The 15,555-nt window shown below is 53.7% G+C and overlaps 1 protein-coding gene across 4 annotated transcripts in view; it reads right to left on the bottom strand.

Annotated features, from left to right (window-relative positions):
* Positions 1-488: 488 nt before the first annotated feature.
* PLEKHA6 (pleckstrin homology domain containing A6) overlaps positions 489-15,555 on the bottom strand; it is a 133,845-nt gene continuing 118,778 nt past the window's right edge. For all 4 annotated transcript variants that reach the window (XM_054563442.1, XM_054563443.1, XM_054563446.1 and 1 more), the window contains 9 exons: positions 15,340-15,479; positions 12,846-12,975; positions 12,499-12,605; positions 11,437-11,613; positions 10,270-10,437; positions 10,052-10,185; positions 9,424-9,569; positions 4,953-5,076; positions 489-4,295 (listed from right to left, as the gene is read on the bottom strand). In XM_054563442.1, the coding sequence (XP_054419417.1) occupies positions 4,961-5,076; positions 9,424-9,569; positions 10,052-10,185; positions 10,270-10,437; positions 11,437-11,613; positions 12,499-12,605; positions 12,846-12,975; positions 15,340-15,479 (1,118 nt within the window). In that variant the 3' untranslated portion in view covers positions 489-4,295; positions 4,953-4,960. The remainder of the gene's footprint in view (positions 4,296-4,952; positions 5,077-9,423; positions 9,570-10,051; positions 10,186-10,269; positions 10,438-11,436; positions 11,614-12,498; positions 12,606-12,845; positions 12,976-15,339; positions 15,480-15,555) is intronic.

The raw sequence follows: 15,555 nt of genomic DNA, 5'->3' as shown, positions 1-15,555 counted from the left end.
TCATATACCTTCTTGGACCCTAAAGCAGAAATACAGGGCATTGTGTCGTAATCGAGAAAGGCTGAGAATTACTTTTCCTCTCCTACAGTCCTACCCTCAGTCTCAGAGACCAAATCGAGGAGGAGGCTCAAGGGCCGGAAGCATCTGATACTCCCAGTGCACAGGACCGTGGGACAAGCCTTGATCTGGGACCACCTGAGCCAAAAGGGTGACTGCGGTGTTGGCAGCGTGCCCTCATCCCCGGCGCACAGGGAGGTGGCGCTCTTGCGAGAACTCTGGGATTGCTGCCAGGGGAGGCTGTGGAGACGTGCGGCCTGACGCAGAGGCTGGGCTGGTGGTGCATGCGCTTTGAACCCAGCTCTGCTCTTAGGGAAGGCCTGGCCCCGGGACCCCCATAAATTGCCATGAACCCTGAGGCCAGCCACAAGCAGACATGGACACAGAGTGCGAGAGACACACCACTTGTACAAACCATTTTATTTCCTGTGTTGGGTTTATACAAACTTGCAATATACAAATGCAGAGCTCACGGGGGTTCTTTAGTACCTACTGCTAAAAAGAATGCTGCTGAGAACAGACCCAGACACTAGACTATCAGTCAGGATGCCCCCTCCCCGGGGGAGGGGACTCGATGGCTAGAAAGATGCTAAAGGGCTGCTACAGCTCTTCGGTCCCCTGACAGAGATGCCCTCTCTTTATTTAACCTTACCTCTTCTTCTAAGGTCACTTTTATACTAAATAAAGACACTGAGACCATACATTTCCTTGTATGGTTTATTGTCTAATACTAGCAAATCAAATTGGCCCCAATATGTGCATAAATAGATATATGTATATATGTATATTTCATATTTCTCCTTAGTTTTAAGAGCTTCCAGGTTGGGTATGGTGCCTAAAGGGGAAAGGAATTGGTTTCCTCTTGCTATAATCAGCCCTGCCCCAAGAACATGCCTCTCACCAAGGCAGAATGGCAAGTGAGCACAGCTTGCAACCTCAGGAAATCTTTAAAGTGACAGTAGCAATATTTGAATGCAGCCTCTTGGTTATTGATCAGGGAGGTAATATGCTAATTGGGAAGGCTCTAAATTAGTAACCAGGGCTACATCCAGGTGGGTTACTCAGCTCTGGGCCTCCATCCAGGCCCCATTTTTTTATAGGCTGGCAACAGGGGCCAGTGTCAAAAGTTGGGAGGCCAGGCTTCTGATGCGGGCAGGAGCTCTGTACTAGGTTCTAAATCCCCCAATACAGATCTGGACAAAAGATTTCCATCTTTCCCAAATCTGTAAAAGACAAGAGCCGCTTGCCCCTTTCACAGTTAATAAGCAGTGTGGGAGGCTGAGCTGGCTTAGTCTGGCACCCCAGGTGCAGCCGGTTGGAGAAGAGGCCTGGGGTCCGTGGCCAAGGCTGAGATGCGACATCGTCTGCGGATCCTTCCTCAGAGCCCCGAAGCTGACTTTGCAGTCTGGATGCCAGACCGAGGTACCCGGCCCTTAACAACAGGCCCCAGAGGAAACGTGCCAGGGGAAACCAGATACTGTAGACATGACCCAGGCCAGAGAGAGGTCAAGCGAAATGGAGTGTGAGAAGTCCAAGGAACTTGAATATGTCTGTGCTGAAGGACCAGGAATCCCAAACCATTTCCTTTGGTCTTTGCACCATATCCTGGGTCCATAGAGGAACAGGCTGACGTTCTTGGTGCTGTTTGGCACAGGCTGCCACGAGGCTGTCTGCCCTTTCCAGCAGGGTGATTCAGTGCCTGCATAGGTGTACCTTTGTGCACACACTGTAAACATTTTCTTCTGTAGGAGTCACATCCGATAACCACAGAGGGTCATCAAGAGTGGACAGAGTAATCAAATCATTAGACCAAGAGAGCGTCCCGCCCTGGCAAGAAGCTCTCTGGGGGAGCGCTGGGACCAGCCTTGTGCAGACTGGGGGGCGGGCGAGGGAGCTGCTGGGAAGAGGGAAGGGTGGAGGGGTGGTGGCCCTAGAGGCAGCCCCCCCAGTCCCCTCACGTTTTCACCAAATCCATTCAGACATTGCACATTTGAAAATAGATTTGCTTTATAATAAAAGCATAAAATCGATCTGTCTTAAAATAAGTCTCTCTCTCCCCTTCTTTGGATCAAAAGGCATGGGGTACAGCACAACATGCTAGGAATGGTATGGAAAGTAAAAGAAAAAGAAAATGAGCCTGCGTAGGAGTTCTAGGAAAGGATCAGACTTCCAAACAAATATATATATATATATATATATATTACATATATATCTATAATATGTATAATCTTCATAAAACATATATTAAGGCATGTAAAGCAACATAAAGGGCCAGCTTTATGAAATAAGAAGTGATGGAGAGGTGACAGACATATTGACATTAATCCTTGGTATTTTACATGCATTTCTCAAAATACCATTTGAAAAAAAAAAAGATCAATGAAGGGGAAGGCATGGAAGGCCCTGAAATATCTGCATCTTATGGAGAAAGGTATGGGGAAAAAGGAAGAGGGTTACCTAGGAGCCAGCCCCACCTGCCAGTCTTGGGGGCAGAAAGGACAGTCTGGGGTGCTTGAGCTGTGCTAGGGATGAGAAACAGAGCCAAAAACCTGCGAGAAGTGAAGACAAGCGGAATCCCCCCAGTCTGTAATCCCTCAGAAGCGGGAGACTATCCTAAGCACCTAGAACAGTGCCTGGTATGTAAAAGGTGCTTGATAAATATTTGTTCAATGAACTGCCAGCTTTACTTGCATATAAACCAGTAACTGTCCCCGCCCTGAGGAGTGGAGAAGAATCGGTGGAAGATAAAGCAGTTGTTCTTGGGGCCACCGGAGGTCAGGCTGGAGTCTCAGGGCAGCAACTCAAGCAAAGAGAAGGCTTAGGGACAAAGGCTGTTCCATTGCACTCTCTCCCCTCCCCCGTCTCTGGCTACACTCATCTCAAGGCAGGTGAAGCAGAGGTAAAATGAGTTTGCTTCTGTCTCTCCCCCACTGGTCTCCCTCGGTGGGTGGATCCCAAAAGAGCCAAGCTAGAAGGGGATCTTTGGTACAGCCTCAGCCGGCCCTCCTCTGGGATGCCCAGGATGTGGGGCCTAGAATCTGGCCTCCCAGGTAGAGACTGCATTTCCTCTCACTGGGCACACTCTCAGCTGGCCCACGGCACATTCCAGAAAATGTCACAAAAATGGTTAGGAGAGGTCCCGAAGCTGACCACACCCTGCGTAAGACAGGTCCTTCTCTCTGCCCCCGAGGCCAGTAGTGGAGGCAGAAACCAGGCCCAGACCTACAAAGGGCCATGTGTGTCCCAGGCCATCCCGCTGAGGCCCCTCATTCCCAACCCACCCGGCCCCTGCCAAGCACTTCAGCTGAAGGCCGCCGTGTGCTTGCTGGTGGGGCCTCCTGGGGCCACTGCGCTGGCAGGCCGGCCGAGCCTGCGGTGGGAACGGCCGAGCTGACGGCCTGGCGCCGTGCTTGGCACCAAGCTGAGGCTCCCCTCAGGAAACCATTCCCATCTCCCTTTCCATCTCTGCCCTCTCACTTGCGAATGAATCCTGCTGCTTCCTTCCCTCCCTTCCCTAGGACCTCTCCCTTCCCCTCTCCTACCCCTCTCCAACCTCCCCCAGACACTGCACGGACCTACTGCTCTCTTTCCCAGCCTGCACTGTCCCCTCTGGGAGCCAAGGGACCTCTCCCCATCTCTTGGCACCTTGTCTTTGGCTCAAGCAGGGTGGTTTGTCTCCACTGGACTGCAAAGGAGCACCCATAAGCAGAGGTGCGTCAAAGCCCTGGGTACAGCTGGGGCAGTAGGGCAGGGGTGAGGGGGAAGGGGGTGATGGCAGGTACTGCCATTGCTGTCAAGAAGGGCCAGAAGAGGCAGAGTGTTCACCTTCTCTTCACCTCTAGTCCTGACCTAAGGTGGTTCCAGAGCTTCTTTCCCGCCAGGGTGTATTCTCCATCAGGGAACGTTCTTGTAGGGCCATCGCAACCCAGTCAGAGTCAGGCCCAGGCTCCCTGTGACTTGGGCATCAGACAGGCGGCTCCCTACCCCACCGTCGCAAGCCCTGGCTGAGGACCACCATCTGAGTAGTGAGAGGTTCAGGGCCAGGCGTGGTGGGTGTGTGGACACTGAAGTACTACTGCTGTCGGCAGTAACCCTGGCCCCCGGCCTGGCTGCTGGCAGTTTTCCCACGATGCACAGGGGCTGGGGCGGGGTGGGGCCAGGACCGCAGGAGGGCAGAGGAGGGCTTCAGCAGGTGGCTCTGTGGGGCTTCACAGCATTGGCGGCAGCCAGGGCTTGCACTGAAGAAAAGAGAAATCGGGTGAGAAAGGTGCTGTGCAGAGCAGACTTCAGACAACCTTTCCCAGGAGAGAGACGATTCTTGTAAAAGCCTTGGGGGAACCCACCCCACTCCCTCAACCCTGTGAGGGGGGCAGAAATACATAGAAGTGAACATGCTTCTCCACTTGCCTGATACTGAGCAGCCGTGTGCTAGGGGTAAGGACGGTACACAGCCTTTGGCTACAGATCCCAATGTTATTTCAATTTATAGTAAGATCTGGGAGAAACAGCTTCAGGGTGCCCCTGAAGCAGGGCTGCTGTGTAGCCCTCAACAGATGGAAGGCTTGTGGGCTGACAGGAGGTACAGGGGAGGGGTGTCTGAGAAGTCCCTTCCTGATAGCGGACAAGGGAGGCCTCAGCTCTGTTCCCTGTCTGCTTTCCCAGAAGCAAAGCCTGTTGGCGTCGCGGCATCCAAGCAGCAGCCCTGCCAGCCGGCCCTCGTCCAGCACCGCACAGGGACACGGGGGCTCAGGCAGAGGGATGGCGGGGAAACAGCAGCAGGGCACTGGGGCTGGGGGGGAAGCCATGCCGGAATGAGACGGTGCAGATGGCTCAGGGGGGTGAGGGCAGGGCTCCCACTCCCTGGGGTGGATGAAACACAGTAGAAAAGTGCTTACGTCAGAGCTCAGACCTGCATGGTATGGCTGCTGTCGGTGCCCCGTGGGGATTCAGACGATAGGGGGTTGGCTGGTGAAGTCGGGGAAGCAGGGGAGGTGGGAGGGCTTGGGGTGGCACATTGCACTGGAAACAGAAATGAACAGGGAAGTGAATCGGGGTGGGGGGGTGGGGGCAGTGAGCAGGCGAGGCCCTGCTCCAGGTGGGCGGGGAGCAGGGCAGGAGGCAAGCAGAGAGGAGAGCTGAGCCTGGGGACCTGCTCAAGCTGAGGCAGAGCTGGCCTTGTTCCAGTTGCTGTGGGGGAGAGCATGGGACCCCAGGGGAGACCTGGCCGATCCAGGCTCTGCTGAGAGCCAGTGTGACTGCGGCTGTGGATTAGGCCCGGCCTCTCTGGACCTCAGGCTCCCCGCCCTTCGGGACAATGGGAGGTTTGCACACCTCTCCACTATTGTGCAGCTAGAGTGGGGGCTGGCACCTTATCTACGGTGATATTGCTATGATAATGATGAACAGTACAGTAAAATCACACTAAGCCAAATCATCAGGCCCCCATTTATGAGTAGATCAAAGTAAAGTGATCACCATGTTAATCAATTCCGTTAAAATGGAGCCTTCTAAGAGGCTGAAAGTGAGTTCTGCTAACGGTTTGTTTGGCTCAAGGGCTCAGATACGTGTGCCCTGCTGTCACTCAAGACCCCTGGCATCCGCCCAGGTGGGGCACACTTCCATCCACCCTGGACAAATCATTACAAGCCTTAAAGTGGTGACTTTGAATTACTGAGATTTTACTCTGTTATCATTACATTTCCATGTTGAGAACAATGAGACAGAAGCTGTATTGTCAGGGACCAGCTCTACGCAATCCTGGGTCCCTGGGCGCCCTCAGCCCAGCTATGAGGCAGGAGGGGTACGGAGAAGGGTCCTCATTCGGGCTCAGAGAAGAACCAGGCCGCAGCCAGGGCCATGCATGCTTACTCCAGGAGAGGGGTCCTGGCATCGAACTTCCTGCTCACCTCCCTCCCCACCTCGCCCTGGACCTCCCCCCCTTCCCTGCCCTCTGCCGAACAGGAAGGGCCGGTGCACCGCCCATCACATATGTACACACACCCACATGTGTGGCAAAGACACGCAGCTCTCTCATGAGCAGGAAGTCGTGTCTGCCCACACACAATACAGACTTTGTGCATGGGATCCAGCAAAACTGTGTCTTTACTTATTGCACACAACTCAGATATGTGTGTGTTTGTGCACTTCACATGGCCCGGCACACCTATAAATTGACATACAAATACATCACAAGTGCTTTTGAAACACTTTCCTGTGCATGTCTGTGTCATGGCGGTTAGTTATCTGACAACCTCAGCTTCCAAAATAGTCAAAAACACAAATGCTAAATAAGACAGGACTATCTCAAGGAAGCCAGATAGAAGTTACAATGTACATGCAGTGAAGCTCTTATAAAATTCATTCATAGAAGAGCTCCTTGGAGTCCAGTTACCCTTATTTATACATGGTTCTAATAGGTGTTGACTGGCTGTGTTTCTAGCCCATGGGAAAATAAAAGCAAGAATATTTGCAGAGAGAAAGGAATTGAGAGGCCCACTGACATTCATAGGAAGGCTCCACTGAAGACAGAAAATCTTTTGTAAAAAGTAAACATAATAACTTTAAAAGTGTAACAGTTTGGGAGCATTTAACTAGCCACAAACAGATCTGAACAAATTTTAGTCCATAAGGGCATCCCTTCAACAGAGGTATGCAAAATAAAGATATTTATAATGATACTAAAGGAGTCAGAGCAAGCAAGATTGGTTATATTAAAGATAACCTATTTAAGAAGGCAGAAAAGTACTAAATATATATTATTAGAAATACATCCATTGACATAATTAAAATTCATATATGTATCAGGTATGTACTGGACAGATGTAATATAATTAATCAGCCACACACACATTCATGAGACCGTGCTCTCCCTCAAACTGCACAGATATTCTCAGATATTGCAATATATACACCCTACATAACACATACACAAACAAACATACTACAAACAAAGCCGATCACACACGAACACGTGCATTTATAAACACTACCGCCACCCTTGTACTGTACCCCCACATACACATATATCCACGCTCCAGCAGCTTATGAAATACCACCCGTACTCATAAATAATGGATCGCCACACAACACCCATAGACATTTTGCACACATATACACACAGACATACATACTCCTATATTTGTACTCAAATATTCCCTCCGCCATACACCACACACTTGAATACATACAAATACATGTGTGTCTACAAACATCAGCGATACAGGCACTGCACATGACCTCGTGCCATATATACAAACTGAAAACTGCCACGTCTTCCCATATACTACATAACTGAGTCTGCTCACACCCGGTGTTACTACCAAATGCTGCGGCACTCGTTGCTGACCACACCGTCCGTGCCACACACCCACGCTTGGGTACGAACTCTGCAGCCTGTCTGCTGCACGGTCCTCACGACCCATGCCCAGCACCCCCATGCACACAGTCCCCAGCATGCACCTGCGCCCCCCACTGTGTGTGCCCAGGAATGGTCTCCACTGTGCCTGGCAGATCTGCAGCTCTGGGAACCTGGGCCACAGACCATGCACGGTGGGGACGGTGGGGACAGTGGGCCAAGTCTGAGGTCTGGCCCTGCCACAGCCATTTTTTAAATAATTAGGGTTTGGGCAAAAGTCAGGTGACCGTTTGCTTTCAGTGCACAGACCCTGACATGGAAGCTGGTCCACAGGGAAGGGGAATCTGATAGGCCAGGTGGGTTTTATTTTCGTGGAACTTCTGGCTGGGGAATTGTAGTAGACAGAGCCAGGAGCTGGGGCAGGGCAGAGGAAGTATTAAAAACAGTCTTGTACGCGCTAACCCTTGAAACAGGAAGTTCCCTTTTGCCCAGAGCGTGTGGAATTTGATCTTTGCAGGGTTCAAGTTTGTTTTACAGCTAAACTACAGAGACATTTGACAGAGGCCTCCTTGCAGTTGAACTGGTTCTGCTGCCTTTTGGCTCCAGGGTGGGGCCCTCTGAAGCCCATCCTTCTCCTGCTCCCACCCCCCGGCCTGCTGACAGCCTCTTTCTGATACAGCTCCAGGGGCTTCCCTGGCCACCATCTAATGTCCATTATAACCTACGTGCCGATAGGTTCTTCCCTAAAGCTTACTTTAAATCCCCTTCGTTGTAGCCTGAAACCCTCTGGTTTTCTGAAAATATCCATATTTAAAATAGCTAGAAAAAGCACAAAGAGTTCCTATTTCTACATCAGCTATTGCTGCTCAACTGTGCTACCACTGCCACCCAGCACCACCGCTGCTACCGCCGGCTGCCCTTGTCCGAGCACTTACTGAGTGCCTGGCACTGTGCTAGGTGCTTAGCACACACTGTGTCCATTCCTCACACTACCAGACAGGCATTTTGATTTGAATTTTACAGATGAGGAGCTGGAGCCTCAGAGAGCCAGAAGTCGAACCCTCTTAATCACCATCATGAAACACCACCGCCCCCGGAGCTCCTGGCCGCCATCCTTACCTACCTGTGGCCCAGCTCTCAGCCAAGCTGCTGTACCTGTGGCCAGCACCCCGTCTCTCCTTCCTCAACCAAAGTTATCCAACCTGGCATCCTTTCAAGGCGTCCTTCTTGAATAGCCTTCGAAGCCCTCCCTCTCCATCCTCAACACCGTGTTTTGATGGGGAGAAAGTATTTCACCTCCCAATCTTCATGACTTAACCACTGTCTGTCCTCTACCTTTCATGCTCTCGTTCATACAGAATCTCTTGAATTCTTCCCACCTTCATGCATTTCATCCTTGCTAATTACACTCTGATCTACTCCGGGCGATGACGACTCTGGCTGAGTAGATATTAGTCCTGTTGACTTTAACCTCATGGGGTCCATTTGGGACCTGCTGCCCTTTGTAACAGTGTGAAGTCAGTTCCTCAGACCATCATTTCTTAGCAGAAAAGTGGGTTGGGGTCAGTAGCCAAAGGGGCGATCATGTCACTCCTGGCTCCTGGTTACCTGCACTGTCTTCTCTTATTCTTCCTCTCCGCATGGAGCAAGAATGGGAAGTGAAAGATACCCTGGAATACCTGACCCTCGCACCAATCAAGCCAGTTACCACCTTTCTCTGTGCCTTCTCCAACCTGCCCAGGCAGAATGGCTCACGATGCTCCCCTCATGGCCTCGGCCATTCATCCATACAGGGCCGAGGAGAGTCACCACGGCTCTGAGCTCCTGCCCATCAGCGACTCTGGCCCCTGTGCACCCTGAGCCTAGCACAGTGCCTGGTGCTCAACAGATGCTCGTCCTAACCTTGAGGAACATCTGCCTTGCCCTGTTCCTCTCTCTCTCTGACCCCTCATAGCGCCCCCTATGCATGGTCAGCCGTTCTCCCTGGCGGAGCGAGGTCCAGCCCCTCTCACCAGACAGCATGCGGCCCCTGCGGGAGGCCTCGGTCGCCAGGGCACAGGAGATTTCAATCCGCTTCTCCTGCTCCTGCAGCTGGCTCTCTGAGTCCTGGGGCACGTCCACAAGGTCCCCCTCGCCGACAGGCACCACGTTCTGCATACTGAAGAGGCACAGACACACAGACATGGTGGAGGGGGCAGGATGGTCCAGTTGGCTTTTGGGGGGAACCTGTGGACTGAGGTTGGCGGGGCCGGGGGGGCAAGGGCGTTGTAGGCTCCGGTCCCCAACAAGGCTGTCCCCTGGGGTGAGTGGTACCTGGCAAAACACATGTTGGGACCTCTATGCACAATGTTTTAAAACGAATAGAAGGTTCAAGCGAACATTTAGGGCTGCCTTGAAGGGGAGAAGAAGTCAGCAGAGGGCAACCCGTCAGTTTGCCTTGATGAGAGTGTGTGCTTGAGCCCAGTGGTCCTTTGGGCACCCAAGGGCGGCTTCACTGCCCTGAGCCACGGCCTCCATTTGCTCCACCCTGGGGAGGCTCAGGGTCCCCAGTGACATGGGCTGGAGTCAGTGGCACCTGCGCCCCAGGTGTCCTAGGTGCCAGGTGAGCAGAAGAAGTAGAGGTTCACTGAGGCCTGTTACCTGGACTTGGCAATGAGCGTCTTGATCCTCTCCACCTTCTTCTGCTTCTCCTTCAACTCCTCAGGGCTCAGGGGAGTGTCAGGCTCCAGGTCGATGTACCGCTCAGGGATGAGGACTTTGTCTGGGGTGGAGAGCTGTGGAGGGACCAAAGTCATCGCCTTCCTCCCTCCCAGGGCTTCTGCCCCACCCCCGACCCCGTGCCCCTGGACTCTGCTCACCTCCTTATTGATGTCCACGTCATAGTGCTGGGGCTCTAGCTCCATCTTGCGGAGCCGGGCAATCTCCTCCCTGGGCGTCTCGTAGGCCTGCCCGCCAGGCTCCTCTGCCCGCAGGGCCGCCTCTAGGTTGGAGATGTCCACTTCATGGACGCTGCGGTGACGGCGCACCTGGGGGACACGGGCACCTGCACTGCCACTGGCCCTCCAGGAGCCCTAACCGTGCTGTGCCCTGGCTGTCCCCACCCAGCACGCCCGGTCTGGCTGCCACCCCACCACCCCCACTGCAGAGCTACCCTTCCGCGCCGCCTGTCCAAAGCCTGCCCCCCGGTGAGGGACAGGGACGGGGGTAGGAATCCCACCAATGTCTCTCACCAGCACTTGCCACTTCCCGCCCTGCTGGGCCCTTGGTTTACTTCCTGTGACAGATTATTCTGTGCAGTTGATTCAGTGTATCTTTCATTAATCTCTAATCTAATCATTTCAATGATAGTAGTTCCAAGTCACTAACTAGAATGTAAACTGAGGTCAGGATTTATGAGTCATAATTTTTCCATATTTTAGATATGTACTAAAAAAGAAAAATTAGGGAGATGGCTTGGCTCCCCCAGCTTTGCACTTAATGGCTGTGTGGCCTAGGACTTCCTTAATTTCTCGTGACTTTGTTTCCCCATCTCTAAAATAGGGATAATAATTCCTAACCTAGAGTTGTTGGAAGGACTAAATGAGGTAACACGACAAGGATTTGTGAGCTGTACTGTGCCATGCAGTGCTGAGCTACTCAGGTTGTCTTCGGTATACTTGGCCCAACGCTAAGCACGTAGAAAGTGCTCTAGAGAGGCCTGTAAGTGACGGCTACTTCTGGGTGCTAGATATGGTACTATCCTTTGTTAACTGAATTTTATATAATTTGTTTCAACCAAAGCAATCAAGGCATTCTTTTTGTGAATTTATCTTTCTTTAAACACAGAAAAGTAAATAGTTATTGTAATCTCTTTCCAGTGGGCAGAAGCCTCGCTAGTTCTCCTAGGTGCCCAGCTTGGGTCTTCCCTTGTCCCCTCCCTTTCTAAGCCCCAGCCCATGCCTGACGACTGAAGCCCAGGCTGGCCACATCCCGGGAGTGGGCAGCGTTGGCAGATGTCAGGCCTGTGGGTGGCCAGGAGGACTTACTACTTTGTAGGCTGGCCGGGGGCTGGGGTCGGGGGCCGGGCTGGCTGGGAGCTGCAGGCTTCTCCGCTTCTCCTTCATGGAGCCGCTCTGGTGCCGCCGCATGCGGTCAATCTGCTCCTCCACGCTCATTTTGACCTTGCCCTCGCCAGGGAACACAGCGCTCTTGGGGCGCTCCTGCTGCAGTGGGAGACGGGGCTCTGACAGGTGCCACATCCTGCACCTAGCTTTTCCATCTGCCCTAGTCCCTTGAAGTTTTCCTTCTCTTGGAAGCTTGCCTGTAGTAAATTGAGTAGTGGTCCCCAAAAGATATGTCCAAGTCCTGACCCCAATACCCGTGAATGTGACCTTATTAGGAAATAGGGTCTTTGCAGGTGTAATTAAGTTAAGGATCCCAAGATGAGATCATCCTGAAACAGGGTGGACACTGAAACCAATAATGGGCATCCTTATGGGAGACAAGAAGACACATGGAATAGGCGATGTGAAGGTGGAGGCGGAGATTGGAGGGACATGCCCACAAGTCAGCGAATACTGCCAGGGCCGCTGGCAATAACCATGAGCTCGAGGAGAGGCGCGCGGGTTCCCCTCACAGCCTGCAGAAGGCGCCAACCCTGCCACCACCCGGTCCGCAGGCTTCTGGCCTCCACGACTGTGACTGCGAGAGCATGAAAACTTGCGTTGTTTTAAGCTCCCAGGTGTGTGGTGCTTTGCTCATTTCCTGGCAGCCCCAGGGCACTCACACACTGCGCTGGGCAGCACAGGGGACTCTGCCCACCGGTTTTTGCTGCATTTGTATTTCTTACTCGCACAGCATCATAATTTTGTTCATTTTTTTTTTTTTTTTATCTTTGTGGTACACACATCCCTTGTCCCTTGACGGGTTTCCTTGAAGAAGCCCTCCTCCGGTGGGGCTGCTGCTCTCCGCCTGCTGGTTCTGCCTTCCGCCTCCAGCCCCGGGTTTCTTGAACAGTGGTGACAGGCGGGCGGACCCACAGAGGCCCCAGGGCTGCTGGCCTGGCTCAGGCCCACCCGTGCTCCCAGGGCCCGCAGGTGTGCACTCACCTGGGCGGAGAGTCCATTAGTGAGCCTGTTAGCATTCCTCCTCACCACCGTTGACGGGGGCACGTCTTCATCGGTGGGTGACTTCGTCCGTGGGGGCACGATGCCAACTGCAGGGAGACAGAGCAGCCAGCAGGCCTCATGGAGAGAGGAAGGCAGAGAGAGGGGGCAGCGGGGAGGGGGGGGGCGGTGCTGCTTCTCAGAGGGGCTTGGTCTTGCCCCCATGGAGAGGAAAGGCCTGGGCAGGTAAGCGCTCTCTTTGGGAGTGAGTGTGCACCTCCCTGGGCTCCTCCCTGGGCTCCTCCCTGACCCTCAGCCTTACTTCTAGGGGAAGATGGGTCAGGAAGTACCTTTGTTGAGAGCTGCCTGCTTCTCTACCTCCACCTCTTGCCTGGTAGGCACAAGGCTGATGTCTCTCGAGGTGTCCAGGGGTAGTGTCTGGTGGGGCTCTCTTTTGCTTGGCTCATAGCTGGCCTTGGGCTGGGAAGAAAGAATGAGAAGATGTTGGATGCTACAGTGGCTGCCAGGAATTAAGCCTCCAGTGATAGTTCTCTGTTTAGCGATGGCTGGTATACAAACCCTTGAAAACAATAGGGACAGGGACACTCTGTGTATGCCAGCTATGCAAGGAGCAAGGAGGCGTGAGGCTGGCCAAAGCAAGGCCCTCTTGGGCATGAGGGCTCAAGCCTCCAGGAGGACCCCCAACCTGATGGGTCCCCTTAGCAAGCACCAAGAAGTACAGACTTTCTGTGAGCCAGAAAGGAGGGGAGCTACAAGGCCAAGGATCTCAGAGGATTCTGTCAGCCCCCTACCTAAGACTTGAGCAAAAGGACCAGGTGAGCTTTTGTATCAGGATTCTGGGGGCGGGAAAGGGGCACTTAGCTTGTAGCTCACAGAATCATGACACTAGAAAGGACCTCGCACCCCCATCCCTTCCCTTCCAGTGTGCAGTCAAAAAATCTAAGTCTCGGTGAGAAACACAGAGAAAGAAGCCTAGGCCAAAGGTCAGGAACCTCCGCTCGCACCCAGCTAGAGAGCACAGGCAAGTCCTACCACCTTCCTTCATCTGGGAAACAGAGGTGCCGTTACCTGCTCTGCCCACCTCGCTGGGCAGACCCTCAGGGTTATGCACATACCAGTAGCTGAGATGAGAATATGAGTTTACCAACTTTAGGCACAGGACTCAGTCTGCTCACCGTGCAGCCTCTTCCAAGCCTAACTGCACACCCCTCCTGGATCTTCACTAGGGATCCAGGCGATAGAAGGGGCCAGAACAGGGGAGAAAGGGGCCTGCATCCTTACACTGCAGGGGCTGGTAAGACTCAGAGAGGACACCGGCAAGGCGGAGACAGAAAGAGCATGGGAGGACTGGGCCCTGGGGCGACACCAGTGTGTGTGTGTGTGTGGGGTGGTCTCTCGATTCCCATAGGCTGGTCACGCCAGTAGGGAGGGGGTCATACTACCATCCAGAGCCAGGGCCCCCAGCAGCCTGGGCATGGGGTAGAGAAGCGACTCATTTCCCCATTGTCCACAGAAAGCAAAAAGGGGAAAGAGGGCTTGTGTGAGGGTCTCAATCATCCTTTCCTTAGTCCAGAGTCCAACTAGACAGGGCCCAGAAGAAACTCAGGTGCAGGAAAGTTAGTACTGGAATGGGGAAACGATTCAGTGTCCTGCCTTGCCCCCTCGCCTGGCCTTTCGTCCCGTTCCCTCCACCCCCGCCCTCCAGGACCCAAGGGTGCTGGGTACCTGACCCCTGGCTGTCTCGCCACCGCAGTGCCAGGAAGGGGAGTTGGGGTATGGCCAGAAGTGGCTCTCGCTAGGGAGTGGAGGCACGGTGGGAGGAGACTCCAGGGGGACGTAGGCTTTGGGGAGGGGGGGCCGCGGTGGGCCGGGCTCCTGAGGCAGAGAGAAGCCAGAGCATTAGGAGGAGCAAGGGCAGCCACTGTGAGAGCAGGAGAAAAGAGTGTTAGCAGAGGCAGACAACATCACTGAGACCTGGGGGGCCCTGGACCACCAGACTCCCACCTGTGGCCTGGACGGAGCTCCAACTGCGGAGCTAACTCTCTGCCTGGCCTTCCCGGCTCTCCTCCACTGAGCGCCCCCCTGTGCACCCTCCCCCATCGCTCCCCAGTTTTTCTCCAAGCTCTCTCCTCATTGCTTCACCATCACACCGGCCCCGTCCCCCTGTGCCTGGGCTTCCTCCACCATCTCGGGCAACGGCTCGTTCCTCTACCTGTCCCAATGCTCCAGGGCCCAGCTCAAGTTCCACCCTCTCTTTGGAAGATCAGAGCATTTATGGTCTGAACCACGTGGCTCAGTATTGAAACACACATCGCCACATTCCTGAGGCTGGTTGTTTACTGTACATTGGTCTTGGTCCCCGCTGGACGCTGGGCTCCCTGAGGGAAGGCCTTGGGATGCATGGGTGTCTTTCTGAGGGGGTCCTGCCATCCCTCTTCCACAGTAGGGCCTCTGTGAACACTTGCCAACTGACTGACTAGGAGACTGTTCCCCACACCTGCCCTCAGCCCTCTCACCCGTTGGAGCAATCTTGGACTTAAATTCCTATAAAGCGTCCGGTATCTTTGCTGCCTATCCTGGTGCTCTGGAAGAGACTTCCCTGACAAAAAGCTAGAGATGGCAGATGAAGATGAGAGCAGGTAAAGGAGAAATCTAGAGGGAAGGTCACGCTGGAGGTGAGAATGGCTACCTCAGACAGAACACTGAAGCGCTAGGGCTGGAGGCCTCTGGGGAAGAGATGGGCAGAGAATTTGTGTAGTTTCAGGCAGACAAGGCCCTGGTTCCCCCTCCCCCAACTACCTTCTACTCCATTTGTCAGCTTACCTCATTGGACCCAGACTTGGTGGGGGACCCTTGAGAGCCAGACACCAGTGAAAAGGGGCTCAGGGGGCTGGTGAGGCTGGCGGAGCTGAGAGGGCTGGCGGGGCTGTTGGAGCTGTAGGTGGCCGAGGGGCCAAGTCCTCCTGGGGGAAAACAAGAGGAAAAGATGAGGGGAAGAGGTAGGAGGGTGGCCTGGAGGATGGATGGGCTAGGTAGTCA

The sequence above is a fragment of the Pteronotus mesoamericanus genome, unplaced genomic scaffold, assembly GCF_021234165.1.
Source record: "Pteronotus mesoamericanus isolate MK-2021 breed Mesoamerican mustached bat unplaced genomic scaffold, CSHL_Meso_final scaffold_705, whole genome shotgun sequence".
Lineage (NCBI taxonomy): Eukaryota > Metazoa > Chordata > Mammalia > Chiroptera > Mormoopidae > Pteronotus > Pteronotus mesoamericanus.
This window is presented reverse-complemented; position numbering and strand designations above follow the sequence as displayed.